This window comes from Xenopus laevis, chromosome 9_10S, assembly GCF_017654675.1.
Source record: "Xenopus laevis strain J_2021 chromosome 9_10S, Xenopus_laevis_v10.1, whole genome shotgun sequence".
Lineage (NCBI taxonomy): Eukaryota > Metazoa > Chordata > Amphibia > Anura > Pipidae > Xenopus > Xenopus laevis.
Window position 1 is genome coordinate 102,877,283 of NC_054388.1, and position 25,098 is coordinate 102,902,380.

Below are 25,098 nucleotides of genomic sequence, written 5' to 3' on the forward strand. Positions count from 1 at the left end.
TCTCTCACCTAGAGGGCGGGAACTGTACCCCATGAGAGGTGTTCAGAGTAACACTGTCTGCAACACCTTCCTCCCAAAGCTAGCTTCAGCTGATTCCTGAGTATGCAGCTTGTAGAAGTGAGTGAAGGTGTGTAGTGAGGACCAAGTAGCCGCTCTACAGACTTGCTCTGCCGATGCCTGATGACGAACAGCCCAGGAAGTACTTATGGAACGTGTAGAGTGTGCCCTGACCCTGAAGGGAGGAGGTTTTTCCTTGAGGGCATAAGTTCTGATGATGGTCGAGTGAATCAACTTCGCAATTGTTGACTTGCCGGCCTTGTCTCCTTTTTTGCGGCCTTCAGGAAGAATGAAAAACAAATTTGTCTTTCTAATGGGTCTTGTAACCTCCAAGTAGGTCTTGACTGCACGTACAACATCCAGCTTGTTTAGGAGCTGTTCTATCGGATTCTTTGGTTCTGGACAGAGTGACGGAACTACTATATCCTGGTTGAGATGAAACTCAGACACTACCTTAGGTAGGAATTCTGGTGTTGGTCTCAAAACGACCTTGTCTTGGTGTAGTATTGTGAATGGAGACTTGCAGGATAAGGCTGCCAGTTCAGAAATGCGACGGGCTGATGTAATTGCCAAAAGAAAGGTTACTTTCTGTGTAAGAGTTAGTAGTGGTATTGAATCAAGAGGTTCAAAGTGCTGAACTAGGTAGAGGTCCCAATGAGGTATTGGATCTTGATAGGGAGGAACGATTCTGGTTGCTTCTTGTTAGAATGTCTTAATGTTGGTGGTCAGTGCTTACTTTCTGTGAAAGAGAATGGAAAGAGCCGAGACCTGTACCTTCAGAGAGCTTAGGGCAAGTCCCTTAGCTAAACCGTCCTGGAGGAAAGAGAGGATGTCTTTATCTCTTGCTGTCCATGGGTCTGTACCTCTAGATTCTCACCATCCAATGATAGATCTTAGCCGAAACTGGTTGTCTAGCTCGTAGCATAGTGGGAATGGAGTCTTGGGGGGGTCAGGAAGCCTCTAGCACTAAGGCCTCAAGAGCCATGCCGTTAAAGCCCATGTATGTAAATCCGGGTGGACAGTTGGTCCCTGTGTCAGCAGGTCTTCCCTTAGTGGAAGATGCATGGGTAGATCTGCTGCCATGGTCACTATGTCTGCGAACCACGCCCTTCATGGTCAATAAGGTGCCACTAGGACGGTTTGTGTGCGTTCTCTTTTTATCTTTTTTATGACTCTTGGTAGAAGTGCTAGTGGAGGGAACATGTAAGCTAGGGAGAATGTCCATGGTAGTACTAGGGCATCCACTGCCCATGCCTGCGGGTCGATGATTCTTCCTACGAACCTTGGAACCTTGTAATTGTGATGCCATGTGATGTCTTCCGGCTGCATAGAACCTCAGAAATCTGTGATGGTTGGGGTGAATGGGTATGTGGAGGTAAGCGTCCTTTATGTCGATTACCGTCATGAATTTGTTTCCTTCCATACACATCAAAACCGATTGGATAGATTCCATCTTGAAATGGTAAGTCTTGACGAATGTGTTGAGAGTCTTTAGATCTAACACTGATCTGTAGGACCCATCTTTTTCGGGAATGAACAGGTTTGAGTACAACCCTTTTCCTTGATCTAACTGTGGAACTGGTTGCATGACTCCGGTGCTTGCTAAGTCCTGGACAATCTTTAGAAAGGCTTGGACTTTCCGTTGGGAAGACGTTAAAACAAAAATCTGTGAGGAGGATGTTAGGACAGGTCTATTAAATATCCCTGGGATACGATTTGGAGGACCCATTGGTCTCAGACCAGACTCCACCACACCTCCTGAAAGGCCCCTAGTTGTTCGCCCAGGAGTAACCCTCCAGGGGTGGGCACGCCTTCAGGTGGAAGTGGGCTTGTCCTGGGAGGTTCCCTTGGAGGAATTCCATGTCGACCCCTGTTTGTTGTGATATCTCTGACGAAAGCCTGTATTGGATTTTTCCGTCTGAGGCTTGGACCTCTGTCCTTGACGAAAAGGACGAAAAAGGGGCGTCTCTTGATTGGAGGCCTCTTAGGCTTGTTTTGAGGGAGGAGGGTACTCTTACCCCCTGTGGCCTGAGATATTATCTTAACGAGTTCCGCTCCGAAAAGTTGCTTTCCTAGAAACGGAATACTCACTAGTGAACTCTTTGAAGAGAGGTGTGCTGACCAGTTCTTAAGCCATAGGAATCTTTGTGTCACTATGGATTGTGCTGATGCCTTGGCAACCAGCTTTGCAGAATCCAGTGCTGCATCACATATGTAGGTAGTAGCATCTGCTACTTGAGAGAGAAGAAGGTCTGTTGTTGGATCCTCAGATCCCAGGAGCTATGCCACCTGTTCCACCTCCATGGCCTTAGCGACCCATGCGATAGCAAACATAGGTCTAAGGGCCGTTCCTGAGGCTGTGAAGATCGACTTTAGGAACCCCTCTAGTCTCTTATCGATTGGGTACTTGAATGATGCTGCATCAGCAACAGGGATGGTGGTATTCTTAGACAGTCTGGAAACTGGTGGATCGACTGTAGAAATGGAAGACCATAGGTCTATGCATTCCTGTGAGAAAGGATATGCCTGGGAGAAGCATTTGAATACTTGGACCCTGTGATCAGAGGTCTTCCATTGAGATTTGACAATTTAATTTAATTGCTCATACGCTGGGAAGACACAGGTGCTCTTTTTCTGTCTCTTGAAAATATTCTTCCCAGATTCAGTGGTCGAGGATGTTTCCTCGATACAGAGTGTCTTGAGTACTGCTTGTATCAATCCCTCAACCTCCCCCTGTGATATGGGGGTATCAGTGTCTGGGTCAGGATCCTGGTCAGATTCGCAGTCTGTTAGGACCTGCCCTTCCTCATCGGAGGAGGTGTTGTGGTCCCCTTTGGGCCCTGGAGGGGAGTCGGGAGGCCGCTTAGAAGAAGTAGGGCATCTACTTTGTGTCTGTGAGGGGTTGGAGAGATGTTCCAGGACTCTGTCCAGGGTCTCTGGAATGCGGGCTAGGTTTTGGAGTCCCGCCAGGGATAGGGATAATGCCCGCACTAGCTCACTGTCGGATTCCCTCTGTGGAAAGGGTTGAGCGGGAGTGTGTGTGGGAATGGGGGGAGCAATGGTGGGCCTGCAGGCCAGACACACAGGGTCAACTGAAACTGTGGTAAATTTGGTTGTGCACACTGCACATGCCAGATAAGACACCGAGGGTGTCATACAGCCAGGTGCAGAGGATTTGGCTTGAGCTGCCTTCTCAGCTATGTCTGTCATGGCTAATTCCCCCCCCCCCTCTTGGGAATGGATAAGGAGGCAGGGAGAAGGGTCACGTTGATCCCCAATGGATAGGAGCTGTGGATGCGGTGTGTCCGGCATGTCTGCAAGACAGAACCTGTGCCAGTAGAAGGGTACCCGAATAAGAGGGAAGCAGATATCGCATAAGAAAACGATGAATTGCCTGTAAGATCCGGATGCCGTGTGCCTGCAAGGAGAGGCCGTGGTGTGGAGCCGGGGAGATGAGCAAAATGGCGAGGGAAGGATGCCGCTTCCGGGACCTGCCTCCCCACTGCGCTAAAGAGAGAGGGCGCTGTGGTCTCCAAGGGCGCCAAGCTAAGATGGCGCATGGAGAGGGCGGAGCTTCCCCCAAGGAACGGATGGGCTGCTGTAAGGGCAGGTGTGGAGAAGAGAGGCGCGAGTGTGTGCACAGGGCAGATTGGGAGTGTGTGTTCCCCTGAGCGTAGGTAGGATCCGGATACCGTGTGTAAGGGATCCAGCAGCAGCGGTTGCTAGTGCATTGGGGGGGGTGGAAGGTAGGAAAAAAAGGGGGTCCTACCTGTTCAGCCAGTTTGTAGTGCCTTTTTGGAAGACTTCCCTGTATACTCAGGCTGGTGCAGTCCTCCGTAGAGCGGGAACAGCAGCCTCACGGGTATGGGAGCTCATGCCTACAGCCTCCGTGGAGCGGGAAGGCAGAAAGGCAGCTGGATCCTCTGGCTGAGGGGGCGCTGGAGTAAAACTCTCTGGCCCCAGTGTGGCATGACCCACACCGTAGGTAAGGCCATTTGCTCCTGCCACAGAGTGTCCGTGTTCTTCCTCTAAGGACACTAAAGAAACTGGAGAGAGTAGGAGGAGGCAGGGGGTGAAGCCCAGAGCAGGAGGAGGAATCAACTTTTAACTATTAGTGTCCACTCTCCAAGCTGCAAGATTTTCATCCCCACGGTGCCTGTGTCCCCCCATCTAGGTGAGAGAAACAAACCATGTTCTATACCAGCATCAGAGTACGGCCATTTATTTTCCAAAAAAAAAAAAGGCAGGAGAATATAAGGCCATCGCTTACTATTTACAGGGAGCATTTCCTTTTGCACTGTGAGCTGCCATATTGCTTGCTCCAATACTTTTCTACACTATAGAGCATCTATTTTTGACCACTAGGGGTGCTAATGCATCAGGGACTATGACGAATATTTTTGCCTATGCAAAGAACTGAACAGCCCCACACAGTAAATTTTCCCTGTAACATTAAAACACACAGGTTGTTGATACAACATGTTGGTAGGGTTAAAGGGCAACAACACCCTAAAAAATCTAAAAATCTAGTGAAATCTAGCCCTAATGTACATTACATTAATAAAGCTTTATCTACTAAGATTTATCAACTTGTATAACCAGGAGACAAGTTCTGTGCCAGTATTTGTTCTGGCAACGGCTTTTTGATAAACTTCATTTATATTTCCTTTGCTCCAATACTGGTTACAATACTGTGAGCTACACTGCCACCTCTTTAATCCTCACAGGGCACATCCTTTGAACCAGTTAATTTAAAGGGGAACTATCCTCAGGCCCAATGGCGACAAGTGCAGGACAAGGCTGAGACAGGGGCACTTATAAACCATAAGGCAAGGAGATTCTGCTTGGACATAAGTAGTCTAATGTGAAACCGATGAATGTGTGCACCCCCTGTCCAGCATAATCTGATTCTGATGCATAGAAGAAGCTCCAAGCAGAATTGGAGAGGAATGGAGCGCACTAAGGTAAATGCTGAGAAAAATCCAGAGAATATGCAGAAGCACTGAGGTAACAGTCATCCTGCTATAGTTCCAGGGGTACCCAGGGCACAAATAATCACTCACCCCAAATCTCAACCTAACTGACCTTCAGACTGGGCCCCCTTAGCTCAATACAAAGGTTACAGATATATAGAAACATTGGGGTAACAGTCACCCTGCTATAGTTCCAGGGGTACCCAGGGTACAAATAAGCATCACCCCACATCTCACCCTAACTGACCTTCAGGCTGGGCCCCCTTAGCTCATAACAAGGTTACATATATATATATAGAAACATTGGGGTAACAGTCACCCTGCTATAGTTCCAGAGGTACCAAGGGCACAAATAAGCATCACTCCAAATCTAACCCTAACTGACCTTCAGTCTGGGCCCTTTAGCTCATAACAAGGTTACAGATATATAGAAACATTGGAGTAACGTCACCCTGCTATAGTTCCAGGGGTACTCAGGACACAAACAAACATTCACCCCAAATCTCCCCCTAACTGGCCTTCAGGCTGGGCCCTTTAGCTCATAACAAGGTTACAGATATATAGAAACATTGGGGTAACAGTCACCCTGCTATAGTTCCAGGGGTACCCAGGGTACAAATAAGCATCATCCCAAATCTCCCCCTAACTGGCCTTCAGACTGTACCCCCTTAGCTCAATACAAAGGTTACAGATATATAGAAACATTGGGGTAACAGTCACCCTGCTATAGTTCCAGAGGTACCCAGGGCACAAATAAGCACTCACCCCAAATCTCACCCTAACTGACCTTTAGGCTGGGCCCTTTAGCTCATAACAAGGTTACAGATATATAGAAACATTAGGGTAACAGTCACCCTGCTATAGTTCCAGGGGTACCCAGGGCACAAACAAACACTCACCCCAAATCTCCCCCTAACTGGCCTTGGGGCTGGGCCCCCATAGCTCATAACAAGGTTACATATATATATATATATATATATATATATATATATATAAACATTGGGGTAACAGTCACCCTGCTATAGTTCCAGGGGTACCCAGGGCACAAATAAGCATCACCCCAAATCTCCCCCTAACTGGCCTTCAGGCTGGGTCCCCTTAGCTCATAACAAGATTACAGTTATATAAAACATTGGTGTAGCAAGCAGTGTTGGGGGATTGAACAAGATGCTGAGATCACAGTGGGAAACTGAACAGCCCCATACAACTCTGCGAGGCTGCATCATTTTTCCACGTCTAATAAAACAGCAGCACAGTATCCAATGGAGCATCAATCTCCATCATTATTATATCTATTGCTTCTGACAGTTAGAAAATCAGCTCTGCTTCGATAGCCCCCCTCCCCCGATAGCCAGTCCCCTTTAACACTTGTTGATTTAAACAGAACTGGTCCCTAAAAAAAGGAGTACAAAGTATCCACGGCACACAGCTTAGTGTAAGCAAGGATCTCCTTGCACGTTTATTGCGGTAGTGAGCAACGTTTCGGGGTCACACCCCTTTGTCAAGCCTCGGCTTGACAAAGGGGTGTGACCCCGAAACGTTGCTCACTACCGCAATAAACGTGCAAGGAGATCCTTGCTTACACTAAGCTGTGTGCCGTGGATACTTTGTACTTCTAACAGATTGTGAGGTTGCCGAACCTCTACCACAGAGCACCAGATATCTAATTGAATTGTGGTGTGCGAGAGCTGGATATATTTTGTCTACCCTAAAAAAAGGAACCTAGGCAGGGTCAGTATTATATTATCCAAATAAAGGGAAGATAACAGGAAGGGGAGTTAAGGAAGGAGAAAGGAAAGAATGGCTTGTTTTGTTTCAGCACCGCGGTCCTGGACAGCTCCGACCAGGAAGCACTGCCCTGTCTCACAGTCTGTATTCAAAGTAACAACTCCCAGCAGCCTGCAGCCTCTGTGGATGTATAGAATGCATCTAAAGGGCGTAATGCCTCCTACATAACATACACACATTGTACATGTATTCATACATTGCAGATGCATTCTCCTAAGGTAGTTTCATTTAACCTTGCCTCCCCAGAAACATTCTGGGAGTTGCAGTTAAGCAACATCTGGGGTCATAACGTAAAGGAGAACTGTCTGAAGCATGACTGTCCAACTGGTAGTGTTGGCGCAGATGTGGATTTATAGGTACCGCACACACACAGCTTTCCCTTGGGTCCCATTGACTATTATGTACATTTAAAAATATAGAGAGGATGTTCCTTTAATTACACGGGAAAGGTTAAACAACAATGGATACTGTATATATATATTTATATCATATCATTAAGTTTATATGATAAATAAGGGTGCTGTTTTATTGAAGTGTAAGTAGTATACTGTAACTCTGCAAATGAAAGCGACATGGCAGCTTCCATTCATAGGCATGCAGGATCCCTATAATTTCCCGCCTAGTTAAAGGGGTCGTTCACCTTTATGTTAACTTTTACTATGTTATAGAATGGCCCATTCTAAGCAACTTTACAATTGGTCTTCATTATTTATTTTGTATCGTTTTTTTAAAATGATCTGCTGCCTTCTTCTGACTCTTTCCAGTTTTCAAATGGGGCTCACTGACCCTATCTAAAGACAAATGGTCTGTAAGGCTACAAATGTTTTGTTATTGCTACTTTTTATCACTCATCTTTCTATTCAGGCCTCCTCCTATTCATATTCCAGTCTCTTATTCATATCAATGTGTGGTTGCTAGGGTAATTTGGACCCTAGCAACCAGTCTGCTGAAACTGCAGAGCTGCTGAATAAAAAGCTAAATAAGTCAAACCCCACAAATAATAAAAAATTAAAACCAATTGCAAATTGTCTCAGAATATCACTCTCTATATCATACTACAAGTTAACTCAACGTGAGCAACTCCTTTAAGGGTAAATAACTTAAAAATAAGTTATACCCTTACCCTATAACCCATGAGAAGCTGGGACCCAGCACATGCTGAGATTTTTAGTTCAACCAAATCTGATTGAAAAGTTGTTTTCAACTGGTCTAACAAACTATCTTCCAATGGATGTATCCAGATGGGTACCTGGGAGTTGTAGTTCACCCTGCCTAGCCCTGATTCTCATAGCAGAGTGGATATATAAAGCTAATCGTTTAATCACAGTGATGGAACGGGTTGCTTGGACACGTGACCCTTAACAATCCCACAAAACAAGCTCAGCGTTCCGTGATCTAATAAATAAAGTGCTGCCATGACTCACTATCAAAGCCCGGAGTGGGCACGTAACCTTGATTTTTATCATATTTAGGGCATTGTGTTCTTCAGTGGCATGGAGACTTGCATCTAGGATTCCATTCCTGCTTAGGTGAGTGGACAATCGGGCTGGAACTGTTCAGAAGACCCCAATACATTAGTGACTATAGATCCATAGCTTTTAGAGCTGCAACTGTCATAGTTCAACAACATCGGGAGCACCATATCTTGCCCGTCACTGCTCTAGAATCAAGCAGAGGTTGCTCAATACGCATCTGATGCCTCCACTACGGTTTGGCCTTCGTCCTCAAAACCAGATCACCAGAACAATGTCCACACATTAGCCACAGGGCAAACAAGGCTTGTGAGAAATTAGCCCAGCCAGCGTCCCATTAGAAATCTACCGGCAAAAGTGTGCCCAATCTGCTGCCCCTGGCACGGGGCTGAATTACAATTCTAAGCAACCCCGAGAGACTGCAGAGATCAGAAATCTAAGCAAGGTCCCAATGTACATCCATTACACATGGTTTTAAACTTATTTATAAACATAATTGCTTCTAAGGGCAGTAGCTGGTTGTTTATAGTCTCTGCACTGCTGATCATGACTCCTGAACAATGTGACAGTAGAGTAGCTGGTTGTTTTTTAGTCTCTGCACTGCTGATTATGACTCCTGAACAATGTAACAGAAGCCAGAGGATCGTAAGACCGGGAGGACAGCGTCAGGTTGCCACTATATAAATAAAGGATAATAATAACACTGGCCACCGACAACCATTCAGATGTTGCAGGGATATAACTCCCGGCAACCACACAGATGCTGTTGAGATAAAACTCCCAGCAACCGAACAGCAAAACATGTATAAACAGTGATATGGCATGACCCATGCAACAAATGTTGACTCTCGGGCACCGACAAAGTAGCAGGCACAAGGGAGTTATGATCTTACCTTGAAAGTGATGTCATAAAACTCCCCGCTGTTGCTGAGAGACGGGCGCCCGGACATCGCCATTCCGTTGGAGTGGGCATCAGAGCCCACCTTGCCATTCTCTTTGGCTGGTGGGATGCCACATGAAGCGGGTGAATTGCTGCCCTTACTCTTCTGGCTCTTCTTTCGTGACATGTTGCTGTCAACTCCCGTCACCTTTTATGCAGGAAGGGACAATAAGTGAACTGACAATGGAGCGGTCGCTAAGTATGAGGAGGCAACAGAGAACCCACAACACAGAATTACAGAGACTCCAGGAGAAAAACCAATGGTCCAGGGACTACAGAAGTGAGAAAGGCAATACCCCCAGCTCTCTGTGTGCTCCCTTTATCTTCTCCCGAAGCCACGACTCTCTAAAGACTGCTCGTCCAAGATTCTCCTGTCTAGTGGTCTCCTGTCCTCTCACTTGCTCTCACCCATTTTCTCTTACGCTCTCTCTCTTTGTTCTCTTTCTTCCTGTCTCTCCTTGTCTCTCTTGGAATCGACTGATACCTTCTACCTTTGTTGCTCCCTGCCCCCTTCTGCTGCGTCTTCCTTCTCTCTGACACTTACTCTCTCTGCTTCTCCTCACACATTCTCACAGATTACTTCCATCTCCCTCTGTTTTATTCTTTCTCTTGCTTTCTGCTCCCAGTTCACTCTTCTGTATCACACTCTGCTTCCAGCTCCCTCTCTTTAATTCTGGCACTATCTCTGCTCCCAGCTCACTTTATTTTCCCTTTAAACTCTCTCTGTTTGCTTTTGCACTGTCCCCAACTCCCTCTCTGTTTCTCTCTCTCCTGTATCTGTGGTCTTTCTCTCTACTCTCTGCACTCTAAGCTCTCTTTCTTTTACTTCATGTGCTCTCCCCCCTGTAAATGCATTGCTTGTTACCCCTTCCCTCTCTATCGGCAGTTCCTTCTCGCTGCTCTCTCTTCTCACCTCAACTCATTTTCTCTGTATTTTTCTCGGTTACTAAATCATTATTTTTATCTCTACAGTCTTTGTCTCCTGCTAGCTCGCTATCTGTGTCTAGGGCTGCCACTTGGCCAGTAAAAATGATGCTTGATGCCAATGTTATTAATAGGAATACAGAAAAGGTGGCAACCCTATCTGTGTGAAATAAGAGATATGGGGAGCACTACTTACACTCTTCAGGTGTTGTTGCATATGGTGGTGCTATTCCTTAGACGCATGGCCAATTTCACAGGACAGACAAGCACTTCACTACTTCTTGCTGGGCAAATAATCCCTTATTTTAGCCAGTTTTACCACTCCAAGTAGAGAAGAAAGTTTTGGGGAGTTTGCACCTCCCTTCGAATATTTGCACAGCAAGAAGTGGTGAAGTACTTGCCTATCTGTGTCCCAGTAGCTCGCTATCTCCTGCAAACTTCTCATTATCTTCAGCTCATCACTCTCTGTCTCCTGCAATTCTCTCTCGGCCTCCTGCACCTCTCTGTCTCCTGTTAGCTCTGTATGTCCCCACACTCTCTAATTTCTCTCTGCCCCAAGTATTTTACCCTCCATCTCTCTTCCCCTAATATCACTGCTATCTTTCCATATAACCCCAAGCTCACCACTGTTTTATCATCTGATTATTTCACCACAGCTCACTGTTATCTTCCTCTGACTTACTGTGCCCCAAAGCTCACTACTATTTTACCATTACCCTCTGTGCCTCAAATTCACTATTATTACACCCTCTAACACTATCTGCCAAGCTCACTATATTATTATATTTATTATATTATTATATCCTCTGGCATTCTACACCCCAGGCTCAATACTATCATACCCAACTCTCAATGCCAAGTCACTACTATCCCCGCTTATCCCCTGCCCCAAGCTCACTACTATTACCACGAGCTCACTACTATTACCCCAAGCTCAGTCACTACTATTGCCCCAAGCTCACTACTATTGCCCGAGCTCACTACTATTGCCCAAGCTCACTACTATTACCCTGAGCTCCCTACTATTACCCCGAGCTCACTACTATTACCCCGAGCTCCCTACTATTACCCCGAGCTCACTACTATTACCCCAAGCTCAGTCACTACTATTGCCCCAAGCTCACTACTATTGCCCGAGCTCACTACTATTGCCCAAGCTCACTACTATTACCCGAGCTCCCTACTATTACCCCGAGCTCACTACTATTACCCCAAGCTCAGTCACTACTATTGCCCCAAGCTCACTACTATTACCCCGAGCTCACTACTATTGCCCAAGCTCACTACTATTACCCCGAGCTCACTACTATCGCCCCTGTCCATGTCTCTAGTTTCCCAGGTGCCCCTCTTATCCGTCCCTCAGTATCACTTTCCCAAGCCTTAACCTAAACGACTGCTGCTGTACCCGAGCGGCCCCCCTGATGCTGCTGTTTCTCAATGTCACACAACAAGCCCAGTCTCCAGTCCGAAGTCTCAACCCCAAAAAGCAAACTTCACCCGGGGAGACTGCGCGATGTATCTCCTCCACCTGCAGCGAAATTCGCCGTTTCCTTTAGTCTCCGCCGGTTCCCGCCTCCTCCCTCATCTCTCCCTCATGTCTCCAGTACCAGCACCAGCCCTAGCGTCTGGGAGGGGCTCCATCCTCACTGACAGGGTCAGGAGCCAATAGCAGCTCGGTCACTTCCCCTAACGGACTACGAAAACCAATGGACAAGAGAGAGGGGCGGGGTTATGTATATGATGAGGGATAGTGTTGATTTTTCTATTCAGCCCCATGGCCACTAAAGGAATAGAAGTGTGTAGAGAGGGTCGGCCAGGGGGTGGTTATGGGAATAGTATCTGTGTGTCCTTGGGACAAGCTATTGGAGCAGACATTTCTCATCAGTAATAGTCACTTATTAATCTCATTATTAAAGCAATATTATCCTCATCCTTCATTTCCTGCTGACATGTTTACCTCTTGGCCAAATTCATCATCCAGTTCCTATGGTGATCACATGGGCTGTACAGAGAGCCTCCTCCACTGACACCCTGCTCCCTGTATCCACCACCCTTCCCTGCACTACACTGAGGAGATACACAGTATCACATGTATTCAGGGGTAAACTGTCACCTGGCCTGGGCCTGGCAGTAAGGAAGGAGACATAACTGGAATGGTAAAGTTATGGTCCAGACTGACACAACCTGTGGGTTCTGGTTAATGGCAGAGGGGCTGCTGTAAGATTCCATAGACAGTCGCTATTTATTGGCCTGTGGGGGTTTGTTTGGGCCTGTGTGTACTTCAAATGCCAGGGCCTATTCTGAATCTCAAATCAGACCTGACACCAGGGGAAATGGTCATACAGAGGCAGTAAAGCCACAAGGCAATGATGGTAGAAGCGGATGGTGAAATGAAAACAAGGCGGTGTTAAACTGATCACAAAGATAAAGTTGTACAAATCAACAATTTTGATTGTGTGTAGATTGTCCTGACAGTAGGATGGCAGCAGGGTAAGATGGACATAGTTGGGTAAAATGGTGACGGTCGGTTGAGATATCGACAATAAGGGCAGAGACAGACGAGACGATTCGGGGAGATTTAGTTGCCCGGGGACAAATCACCTCTTCTTCGGGCCGACTTTGGAAAACGAATCGCTCCGAGTGCCATCCTGGCGGCAATTTAGATTCTAGCCGGCGGGGAGGCAGTTTGGGGAGATTAGTTGCACCAAGAAGAGATGATTTGTCTGGAGGGGGGGCCCTGCACAGCAGTCCCGGTGGGCCCCGGGCTCCCCAGTCCGACCCTGTGACAATAGAACAAAATGGTGACAGTAGGACAAAATAGTAATAGTAGAGCAAGTTGGAGATTGTTGGGCAAAATGGTGACAGAAGTTGAGGATAGTGGTGACATCTCTTCTTTCCCATGGGCGTAACTACAGAGGAAGCAGACCCTGAGGCTGCAGGGGGTCCCAGGAGGTATAGGGGGCCCCATGAGGGCCAAATAAAAAGCAATTTCAATATGTGTTGGTGAAACAGGAAAACCTCTGGATATGTTGGGGGCCCTAAAATTAATTTGCTGTGGGACCCAGTAAAATCAAGTTATGCCACTATCCTTTCCTATAAATTAAGATGCACCCCCCCCCCCCATTTTATTACTGTTAAGGCAGCCTTCTTTGTACACTCTACTACTCATATTCTCCTATAGCCCATAGCTGCCCAATGGTTTGTTTTGCTGTCCCTCACAGCATCAACGATTGCTGCACAGATCCCTAGAGATGGAGCCCAGGTCTCCCAGAAATTTAATCAATGGAGCAGGAAGCAGCAGCAGGAGAAGCAGCACTCGGATAAATTAATTATTGCCTTATTTACCATCAGGCGCAGACAGGGAATGGCCGCGCTCACTGGACCCACATGATCACATGATGCACGCTTGGCACTGTCTGGTCTGAAAGTGATTTTTAGAAATGTAAATATTAAATTACACATTGGATGTATATGACCAAAAACAGGGGGGGGGATCATATAATAATCTCTCTAATGTTTTATTTACCAGTAGGTCTTTCCAGCTGACACAAGGTCACCCATTCCGATTAGAAGAAAAGAGGTTCTGCCTAAATATTCGGAAAGGGGTTTGTTACAGTGAGAGCTGTGAAGATGTGGAATTGTCTCCCTGAATCAGTGGTACAGGCTGATACATTAGATAGCTTTAAGAAGGGGTTGGATGGTGTTTAGCAAGTGAGGGAATACAGGGTTATGGGAGATAGCTCATAGTACAAGTTGATCCAGGGACTGGAGTCAGGAAGGAATTTTTCCCCCTCTGAGGCAAATTGGAGAGGCTTCAGATGGGTTCTTTTTGCCTTTCTCTTGATCAACTGGCAGTTACGCAGGTTAAAATAGAGTTAAAAAGTTGAACTTGATAGACGTGTGTCTTTTTTTAACCTAACTATGCTACTATGTTACTATATCACGTGCCTCTTCTGCCTACCCCTAGTTCCAGCCCTGGTCACCAGTACCTTTGTAAATGGGTCAATACAGCAAAGCTTTAGCCTGAGGTGTCAGTTTAGGCCTAACATTGTGCAGCCCAGTGGATCTGTGGCATAAACATGCATTGGAAGTTACCTTTCATTTGGAAAGGTAAAATGGTAGCACCATTTTTTTTAAAGAACTTGGTAAAACAAATGTAAAATCCACCTCTCAGTGGCTGATTTACAAAAAGTAATGCATATTAATTTATCCAGTCACATCATCACTGTTATTTATTAGAATGTAGAATAATCATTGCTTTGTTGCCTATAATCCTACAGAATTCCGTTTGGCAGATGTGTGACAAATACATTTAGACTAATCTGTTGGTGGGGGCAAGGATGGATTTCTAGCATGTGTTAATGAGAGTTAGTTGGGGGCTATACAGGTTGCACAGCAAATGCCACTTATTTTGATCACCAGTAATTTTAAGTCTACAATTTATTGTCTGTCACTGAAAGCAAATGGATCGAGCTGATATAAATTAATTCTTTATCCACCTATTTAGGGAGAGATGGTGCCTATAGTAACAGTGAGATCAGGCCTGGATTTGTGGAAAGGCCACCTAGGCCCGGGGCTAGGACGGCAGGATTTTAGAAGGGCGGCATACTGCCCAATCACACCCACATTGGTTCAAAAACACTGGGGATATGCTGGAGATATAATAATTTTTTAAATTTCTCGTGCGCCAATCCCCATTGCTCTTGTCCAGATGATGAATATTTGCACAAATAAAGGACAGGGGCAGTGGCGTAACTAGACCCCCAAGGGCCCTGGTATGTAAATTTACAACTGGGCCCCCTACCCCCCCCCCCATGCATTGGGCAGGAACACAGTCTCCCATAGACTCCATTATAATCATATAATTCAACTTTTTTTTAAAAAAAAAAAAAGTCATTTTCTCTGTAATAATAAAACAGTATCTTGTACTTGATCCCAACTAAGATATAATTAATCCCTATTGGAAGCAATAAATAAATTGGCTTTATTTAATATTTACATGATTTTCTAGTAGACTTAAGGTATGAAGATCCAAATTATAGAAAGTTCCATTATCTGGAAAACCCAGGTCCTGAGCATTCTGGATAGCAGGTCCCATACCTGTACTCAAAGGATATAAGTACAGGAGTCTGAAATACATTGTTTTATTGTGTTAATGGCAAGGGTTAATCAGTGCAGCATTAAAGGGGTTGTTCACCTTTACATTAACTTTAATATTTTTCATTTTTTTCTATTTGCAGTTTTCTTTATTTAGCTTTTTATTCAGCAGCTCTGCAGTTTGCAGTTTTAACAGTCTGGTTGCTAGTGTCCAAATTACCCTAGCAACTATGAATTGATATGAATGAAAGATTGGAATATGAATTGCAGAGAGCCTGAACAAAAATAAAAGTACCAAAAGCAAATGTATAGCCTTACAAGGCAATGTTGTTTAGATGGGGTGAGTGACCCCCATTTGAAAGCTGGAAAGACTCAGGAGAGAAATATTAAAAGAACAAAATGAACACCAATTGAAAAGTTGGTTAGAATCTACCATTCTATAACATACTAAAAGTTAACCTGAAGGTGAACCACCCCTTTAATATAACACTATGGGGGGCACATGTAAGGCCTCTCTGCCTGTTACATTCCATGCACAACCTAGAGCAATAGCTGAACTGGTGCCTGACTGTAGGTGACTAGTTGGAATGAAATATTTACAGAAAGAAGAGAGCTGCCATATGTTTTTTTTTAATACAAAGTTATCATTAGAGCAGGTAATAAAAGCGAATGTGTTAAACAGCGCATGACTACCACCAGTGGAGGGGGCAAACTCACACGCACTAAGCCCCATTTCACAGAGAAGTGCCCTAATAAGACATGGGTCACGTAACCCCTGCAGTGCCAAAGTCGGCTATATATATAAATATATATATATATATATATATATATACTGTCGGTTCAGTGGACGCACTCCTTCCGGATCTGTTTCAATCGATGTTGGTGCGTTGGTCAAAATGTAATACAATTCAGTAAGCAGGACCCGCACTCGTTCAAATTCAGTGAAATAAAAGTGTCTTTATTCACAGGTTCATTTTCCTGTGAACCTGTGAATAAAGACACTTTTATTTCACTGAATTTGAACGAGTGCGGGTCCTGCTTACTGAATTATATATATATATATATATATATATATAGATAGTAGAGAGGCAGCTCGAACACGGGGCAATTAAGGGCCCTTTGTCCCTCGCTCCCAGGGCTTGTCCTTGCACCTGTTTGGCAATTGTAATCCCCAAATACAACAGTGCGGGACTATTAGGTACCTGGGACCGTTGCTGTTAATATGCTTTAGAGATCCGGCACCTGGCAGTCTTTTCATGGAGGAAGAGTAAGGCTGGAGGTCCCCCATGCCGCCGCTGCTGTTACTGTTCCTGCCTCCTGCCTGACGCAACCTCCAGACAGAAGATCACAAGCAGGAGCTGAAAATGCAGGGCCCGATTGAAAACAGCGCGCCACCAGTGACATCGCGCAGCGCACCCTATTGGCTGTTCGGAAGCAGCTGTCAGAGGTAAACCCCCGCCCACGTTTCATCCTCTGCTGCCGTTTAGTGATATAATCTGTGCGGTGTCGTGCTGAGCTGCGACCCTGCGCGGAGACTGAAGTCAGTCGGTAGCTCCACAAGGACATTGCCCTTTCACTTTCCCCTCCTTCTGAACGGACTGGGCGGGGGAGCCTCACACACACGGGGAGGGGACAGGGTGCGGAAGCTGCCGGGGCCCTGAGGGGGTGCGGGCCCTGGCCCAATCGCACCCCCTGCTCCCCCGGTAGTTCCGCCACTGGACAGGGGACAGGGGCGACAAACGGCAGTGGTCCTAGGGGCGCCCACTATGTAAATACAGCCCTGAGTGGGATAATAGTCTCTGGGAAGGGAGTGTGACTGTGGGATAGCAGGTATAGTAGGGAGAGATGGTGTCTATAGTAACAGTGGATAATAGTCTCTGGGAAGGGAGTGTGACTGTGGGATAGCAGGTATAGTAGGGAGAGATGGTGTCTATAGTAACAGTGGATAATAGTCTCTGGGAAGGGAGTGTGACTGTGGGATAGCAGGTATAGTAGAGAGAGATGGTGTCTATAGTAACAGTGGATAATAGTCTCTGGGAAGGGAGTGTGACTGTGGGATAGCAGGTATAGTAGAGAGAGATGGTGTCTATAGTAACAGTGGATAATAGTCTCTGGGAAGGGAGTGTGACTGTGGGATAGCAGGTATAGTAGGGAGAGATGGTGCCTATAGTAACAGTGGGATAATAGTCTCTGGGAAGGGAGTGTGACTGTGGGATAGCAGGTATAGTAGGGAGAGATGGTGCCTATAGTAACAGTGGGATAATAGTCTCTGGGAAAGGACTGTGACTGTGGGATAGCAGGTATAGTAGGGAGAGATGGTGTCTATAGTAACAGTGGATAATAGTCTCTGGGAAGGGAGTGTGACTGTGGGATAGCAGGTATAGTAGGGAGAGATGGTGCCTATAGTAACAGTGGATAATAGTCTCTGGGAAGGGAGTGTGACTGTGGGATAGCAGGTATAGTAGGGAGAGATGGTGCCTATAGTAACAGTGGATAATAGTCTCTGGGAAGGGAGTGTGACTGTGAGATAGCAGGTATAGTAGGGAGAGATGGTGCCTATAGTAACAGTGGGATAATAGTCTCTGGGAAGGGACTGTGACTCTGGGATAGCAGGTATAGTAGGGAGAGATAGTGTCTATAGTAACAGTGGATAATAGTCTCTGGGAAGGGAGTGTGACTGTGGGATAGCAGGTATAGTAGGGAGAGATGGAGCCTATAGTAACAGTGGGATAATAGTCTCTGGGAAAGGACTGTGACTGTGGGATAGCAGGTATAGTAGGGAGAGATGGTGCCTATAGTAACAGTGGGATAATAGTCTCAGGGAAGGGAGTGTGACTGTGGGATAGCAGGTATAGTAGGGAGAGATGGTGCCTATAGTAACAGTGGGATAATAGTCTCTGGGAAGGGAGTGTGACTGTGGGATAGCAGGTATAGTAGGGAGAGATGGTGTCTATAGTAACAGTGGATAATAGTCTCTGGGAAGGGAGTGTGACTGTGGGATAGCAGGTATAGTAGGGAGAGATGGTGTCTATAGTAACAGTGGATAATAGTCTCTGGGAAGGGAGTGTGACTGTGGGATAGCAGGTATAGTAGGGAGAGATGGTGCCTATAGTAACAGTGGATAATAGTCTCTGGGAAGGGAGTGTGACTGTGGGATAGCAGGTATAGTAGAGAGAGATGGTGCCTATAGTAACAGTGGATAATAGTCTCTGGGAAGGGAGTGTGACTGTGGGATAGCAGGTATAGTAGGGAGAGATGGTGCCTATAGTAACAGTGGATAATAGTCTCTGGGAAGGGAGTGTGACTGTGGGATAGCAGGTATAGTAGGGAGAGATGGTGCCTATAGTAACAGTGGATAATAGTCTCTAGGAAGGGACTGTGGCTGCAGAATAGTAAGTATAATTCCATGACCTGTATAAAAACCTGTCTATCGCCATGGAACTCTTCAGTAACTTGTCATATCCTTATCCTTTTACAATTGAGTGAGTATATATTATTCACTGTATAAATGGTGTTTAGTTATGTTAACAAAGCTAATGTGTGCTTATTGCACCAAACACTTGGGTCCCATCTAGTGGTTATACAGAGTAATCACTGTGGCTGTTATCTCTGGGTGTGTGTGTATATACAGTATATGAGATAAGATGCTGTGCTCAATAAGTTCTGTGCAAACTATATGCTGTGTCCTTGTTTTTTACTGTATATTTAAAGTAAATTAAATGGAAGTGAAACTCTGCTTATAAATAAAGAATATTTCACTTTAACATAGCGCTGCCAACAATGTCAAAGGCTTTATAAATAATTGATAGCACTGCAATTGTTCCTGCTATGTGCATGATTATCAAAACAGGCTGAAAATAACTGTATAAATCCCATTGGCACTGCTTCATTGTGTCTCCTGGAGAATCAGAGCCCGTGGGATCTCAGTAGATCTCAGAATAAGCCGCCGTCTGCTCTTCTTTTGTCAGCAGCCTGGGTATGGTGGTCAGGCAAACCTGGGATCCCTCTATAGTCGTAAAGGGATACTGGTAAGGGTGCCCTGCAAAAGGAAAAATGATTGGTTGTGAAAAAGTCACTTCACCGACAGCCACAAGGTAAATCAGTGGAATTGTTTTAGGCACCCCCATAAAAATCCAAGAGTTGACCTGCTCTGGGTGTGTTTAGTGGCATAACTCCCACTCCAATGGGCCTTGGTGCAAAGCTTGAACCCAGCCTTTCTTTTTCTGTTCCTTTTCGGACGTGTAGCCCTGTTCACAATGTCCTCAGTGGGCCTCAAGGGTGTTGCACCCCCTATTCCTCTATATCAGTGATCCCCAACCAGTAGCTTGTGAGCAACATGTTGCTCTCCAAACCCTTGGATGTTGCTCTCAGTGGCCTCAAAGCAGGGGCTTATTTTTGAATTCCTGGCTTGGTAGCATGTTTTAATTAAATAAAAACTTTGTATTTTGCCAATGAGAGCCTCCTGTAAGCTGTCAATTTGATACGTATGTTCCCACTACCCGACCGGCAATAGGCCAACTAACCTTTCGACCCGGAGGACAGACAAAACATGAAGTGACATCACATTTGACCGGAAATGACTTTGACACTGAATCTTCACAAAAAAAGTTAAAAACTGGAAGAACAAGAAGGGTGGGAGGGATCAAGCCTGCACCTTTGTTGGGTACTGAGCTGGGTAACCTGCAGACTGCCCACATGGCCAAGGAATCGGTGACTTTTTTGTATTCCACAGCTACCCGCAGGTACCCGACCAAATGCAGGACTCTACACTACTTTCCTTCCTGGGCAGCACACCCTAAGCTCTCCTGGCCCCGATTGTGGCTGCAACAAGGTAAAATAAGTCCAATCAGCAATTAGATGAGGCGGCACTCCAGATAAAATAAGAGATATTTATTGCAACAACTGGGTTAACAACATTGCCTTATGCATTTTGGGAAAGACTCCCTTAATCATGATTGCCTGTGATTAAGAGGGTCTTTCCCGAAATGCGTAAGACAATGTTGTTGGCACAAGCGCCCGTTGGCGCTCTCGTCTCCGCCGGTGTCCTATCCAAGATGGCGGCGCCCATGCTCCATGTGGGTTGACGATGCGGTGTAATGATGTCACGCACGTGGCGTGAAATTCAAAATAAAGGGACGCCAAGGAATGCCGGTTCGATGCCCGAAAAACCGTCTGGAACAACATGGCGAATGCAGCTGTGTTCTATCAAGGCTTGTCCAGACTCAAAGATGACTTGGTCTCCAGGGATCGTCCTGAATTATTGGAAGATCGAATTGCCCTCGCCATCAAGGTGGATACATGGCTCAGGGAACATCAATTCGACAGGGAGCGTGGCAAGAGACTTCAGCTAACCTTGGCCCCATGCTTCCAAAGACCCCTGATGCCTTCTGCATCCCAGTAGTCAAGACCCCTGATGCCTTCTCCATCTCAGAAGTCTTCTGTTTTTTCCTACGGAAGAACCTATGCAGGTCGGGAGGGCACGACTCTCCGAGCAAGAGAAACTTCTGAGGCGTTTGGCACGTCTGTGTCTGTACTGTGGTAGCCAAACTCATTTTGCCAACTCCTGCCCTGTGAAGCCGAAGGATTCTCTTCTTCAAGGTAAATCTGGGATGACACATGTGGGTGGCATTGGTCCTAAACCCCAAGAAGACTCTCACAGGTTTCTTCTGCCATTACAGATTCGTCTGGCTACTAAGACGATCGTCGGCTCAGCCTTCCTTGATTACAGGGCTGCCAGGAATTTCATGGATGCTGTTTTTGCCATTGACTACTCCCCTGTGGGTTACAGCAATCGATGACAGACTGCTTACGTCTGAAATAATCTCTATGACAACAGGGGAATTGCCTGTGCAAATTGGGATTTTACATAAAGAGAAGTTATCCTGCCCCTCTGTTTCTGTAGTCTTGGGATTACACTGGCTTCGTCTACACGCCCCCTCCATTGATTGGGCTTCCAGTCAGATCTCTCGTTGGAGTCCTTATTGCCAAGAACATTGTTTACCTACTACTCCCCTCCACCGTGTAACCATCTCGTCGGCTGAAGTTCAGTCTTTGCCCATTGTCTACAGGGATTTCTTCAACGTCTTCTGCAAGAAGTCTGCTGAGACTCTCCCTCTTCATCGCTCTTACGACTGTCCCGTTGAACTTCTCCCCAGTACCATGCCCCCCAGAGGGCGTACCTACCCCTTGTCTCCTGCTGAGACTTCTGTGATGAAGGAGTATATCCGAGATAATCTCCAGCGTGGATTCATAAGACCCTCCTCTTCTGCCGGGGTCCAAAATAGTGGATTCGGTGCATCCCTAGTTTGCGGCTGGGGTGGGGAGCCCAGAGACAGTGGTGGGGTTGCGGCTTGGATGGAGGTCCCGTGGGGGTGTCCGTGCCTTTACCTATAATACCTAATGAGCATGATCAGAAGTCAACTGATTAACAGGCCTAGAGCAGAAGTGAATGGGATAAATATATATAGTATACTGCCTTGAGCAGCAATTACAACCTCACATAACTTTTATAGCCATTGAAATTGTGTAATTATTATTAGAATTACAGGGTTATAGGAAAAGCCACCAGTCTCCAAGTGGGGCAACTTTTGCATTGTTTGCTAGCAGCACATTTACAAGCAGCACAAGCAGAGAAGACTTTGTAGAGAAAGTAAAAAGCCTTTGGGGAGTATTCCTCATCCCTTTGAAAACATCTGTCTGCCGGTATGACAGCTCTCATTTGGCTTCCCACTCCGGCTCCTGCCTGGTGTTTAGTGGACGCAAACCCAATTCAGTTCAGACTATGTGCACTAAGTGGGCCGCTCAATCATACGTCTCGCTGTCATCTGTCCTTATCGTAAGTGTCGCTTTCCATCTCTGCTAATAAATAAAGGCTTTAAGGATAATATATCAAAGTCTTTGTGGCGGGACGCTGGAGTGAGGAGCAAGGCACACCATTATGTTTTCCTTTATTTACTTAGTGGCAAAGTAGAGATAAAAATAGGGACAACTGTAATTAAGATAGCGGGATACCTAAGATTAACTCTTGCTGCAGACTGCACTGGATTCAATGCAAAAATGGGTTTATACGGATATTCTGTTTCCTACAGTTTTGGTTCTCATAGGATTGCTGCCCAGGTGACATGGTTTTATAGATGGAACACAAGATACAGGAGACCCTTCTTTCATGGTAGTGTATAGTCTCTATAAGCAAACGTATTTTCTATAGAGAGAAAAGAGAATAGAGTACCCTGCAATAACTAATAATTAATCAAAGGTCACTCTAAAATCTGTCATGGGAAAAAAATGAATCAGTTAATAGTGCTGCTCCAGCAGAATTCTGCACTGAAATCCATTTCTCAAAAGAGCAAACAGATTTTTTTATATTCAATTTTGAAATCTGACATGGGGCTAGACATATTGCCAATTTCCCAGCTGCCCTAAGTCATGTGACCTGTGCTCTGATAAACTTCAGTCACTCTTTACTGCTGTACTGCAAGTTGGAGTGATATCACCCCCTCCCTTTCCCCCCCCCAGCAGCCAAACAAAAGAACAATGGGAAGGTAACCAGATAACAGCTCCCTAAAATAAGATAACAGCTGCCTGGTAGATCTAAGAACAACACTCAATAGTAAAAACCCATGTCCCACTGAGACACATTCAGTTACATTGAGAAGGAAAAACAGCAGCCTGCCAGAAAGCATTTCTCTCCTAAAGTGCACGCACAAGTCACATGACTAGGGGCAGCTGGGAAATTGACAATATGTCTAGGCTCATGTCGGATTTCAAAATTGAATATAAAAAAATCTGTTTGCTCTTTTGAGAAATGGATTTCAGTGCAGAATTCTGCTGGAGTAGCACTATTAACTGATGCGTTTTGAAAAAAACATGTTTTCCGATGACAGGATCCCTTTAAATGGATAGGATATATCGATGATATACTAATAATTTGGTAAGGCACTAAGGAAGAAGCTTTGGAATTTGTCACCAAACTCAATAAAAATGATCTCAATATTGAACTAACAATGGACATGTCCGACAGATCAGTTTCCTTCCTAGAATGAAACAACATTGCAGTTCTATTAGAACTGCAGGAAATCCGAATAAAACCGATACGACTATATCAGCACCATTATAAGAAATACCCTAATATGGACCCAGCTAAACTTAAATTCTGGCCATTGGAGAAAGTAAGTTTGGGATTATGTTAAAGTAATCTTGAACAAACTCTGCTAAAACAAGAGAGTTTTTGGATCTTTAAAATGGACACCCAAAGGAATAAATGAGAACAATTTATTTACAGCAGGTATTTAATCATGATAATATTTTTACTTTACAAAAACCAAAAAAAAAAGAATAGATGGAAACAATTCATTCACAGTATATATTTGATTATTATAGTAAATTGTTTGTAGATGGAAACAATTCATTTACAGTATATATTTGATTGCTATAATGGTTTATTTATAATTTGATTAAAAAAATGACTAAAAGTTGTTATTGAGAGTAAATAACTGATGATTACAGAAGTAATATAATTATTATAAATCAGATTTATTGTGAGTCAAGATTTTAATTTATGAAAATTTATTTTAATATGTACTTAATAAATATGTAATGCATTTTATTACGGAAATAATAATTATCTGCAATGAATATAAAGATGACGGTCTTTCAATTTAAATTGATCCGGTGGTACCAATAGATAGAAAGACCACGTGATAAAAATGTAGTGAAATTTTGTTAATGTAGCAAAGTGAATGAGGTGGTCTTGGCTGGGATTTTTAGAGGCCATTACTAACCCCTGTAATGTTAATGACGAGTCCTGCCCAGTTAATACACATCAGGGGGCAGATTTATCAAGGGTCGAATTTCGAAGTTGAAAATACTTCGAAATTCGACCATCGAAATTTAATTACTTTGAATATCGAATTCGAAGTTTTTTCAGCGAATTTGGCAATCGATCGGTCAAATTAAAATTCGATTCGAAGGATTTCAGCGATCGATCGAATGGATTTTAATTTGATGTGTAAAGACTTGGAAAAAGTTTGTAGAAGGTCCCCATAGGCTAACATAGCAATTCGGCAGGTTTAATTTGGCGAAGTATTGAAGTCGAAGTTTTTTTTAAAGAGACAGTACTTTGATTATCGAATGGTCAAATATTCGAACGATTCTTACTTCGTATCGAATTCAAAGTAAATTCGAAGTCGTAGTATCCTATTCGATGGTTGAAGTATCCAAAAAATGACTTCGAATTCACTTCGACCCTTGATAAATCTGCACCTTGGAGTCGGTACTTGAATTTTTGCTCGTCCATTGCTGTCCAAAATCTCGCGATAATCATACAATGATGTCTACACGGAAGATTTTATAACTGCACACGCTGGAAGCGGCCGGCACTTTTCTCCTTGACAAAGCATCTATGCGAAACATGCGTCTGCGTTTTCATTGCCTATAATTGGTTTTTACGTCACGCTTTGTAGCGTTTTTTAGCAGCAATTTTTGGATTTTGTCACGAAGGGTTGGAGCGATTCCAACAAACCTGCGCAATTCATAATCTAATTTCTTTTCTTTGCTCTTCTAATTTCCATGGGGCCAAGGATTTGTGTTTTTTTAGAACAGTATAATCTCTGAATCTCTGAATCAAGGATAATAATAGTTAAACAACGAGACCACAGTCCCTATAACCCTCCCTGCCTTTGCTTTGTGGTGTCCGAGGGAAAGAAAATAATCGGTAGTCAGTTTTGGGACAGCTCCACCATTCTTTTTTTTAACTTTCTCATCTAATTTCTTATGAATTAAGCGCACGGTTTAATTTGTTTTTTATATCATAATTTATAATGGTCATATAAATCTGCTACTGGTTAAC

The 25,098-nt window shown here is 44.8% G+C and overlaps 1 protein-coding gene across 6 annotated transcripts in view; it reads right to left on the reverse strand.

The window, feature by feature from the left end:
* Positions 1–16,828, reverse strand: part of LOC108703212 (ras-related protein Rab-26) — a 174,344-nt gene extending 157,516 nt beyond the window's left edge. The window contains exons 1-2 of one of the 6 annotated variants that reach the window (XM_041578460.1): positions 16,454–16,828; positions 9,184–9,378 (exon numbers count right to left, since the gene is read on the reverse strand). In XM_041578460.1, the coding sequence (XP_041434394.1) occupies positions 9,184–9,357 (174 nt within the window). In that variant the 5' untranslated portion in view covers positions 9,358–9,378; positions 16,454–16,828. The other 5 variants (XM_018239289.2, XM_041578456.1, XM_041578459.1 and 2 more) reach the window with 5 other exon arrangements.
* Positions 16,829–25,098: the final 8,270 nt, after the last annotated feature.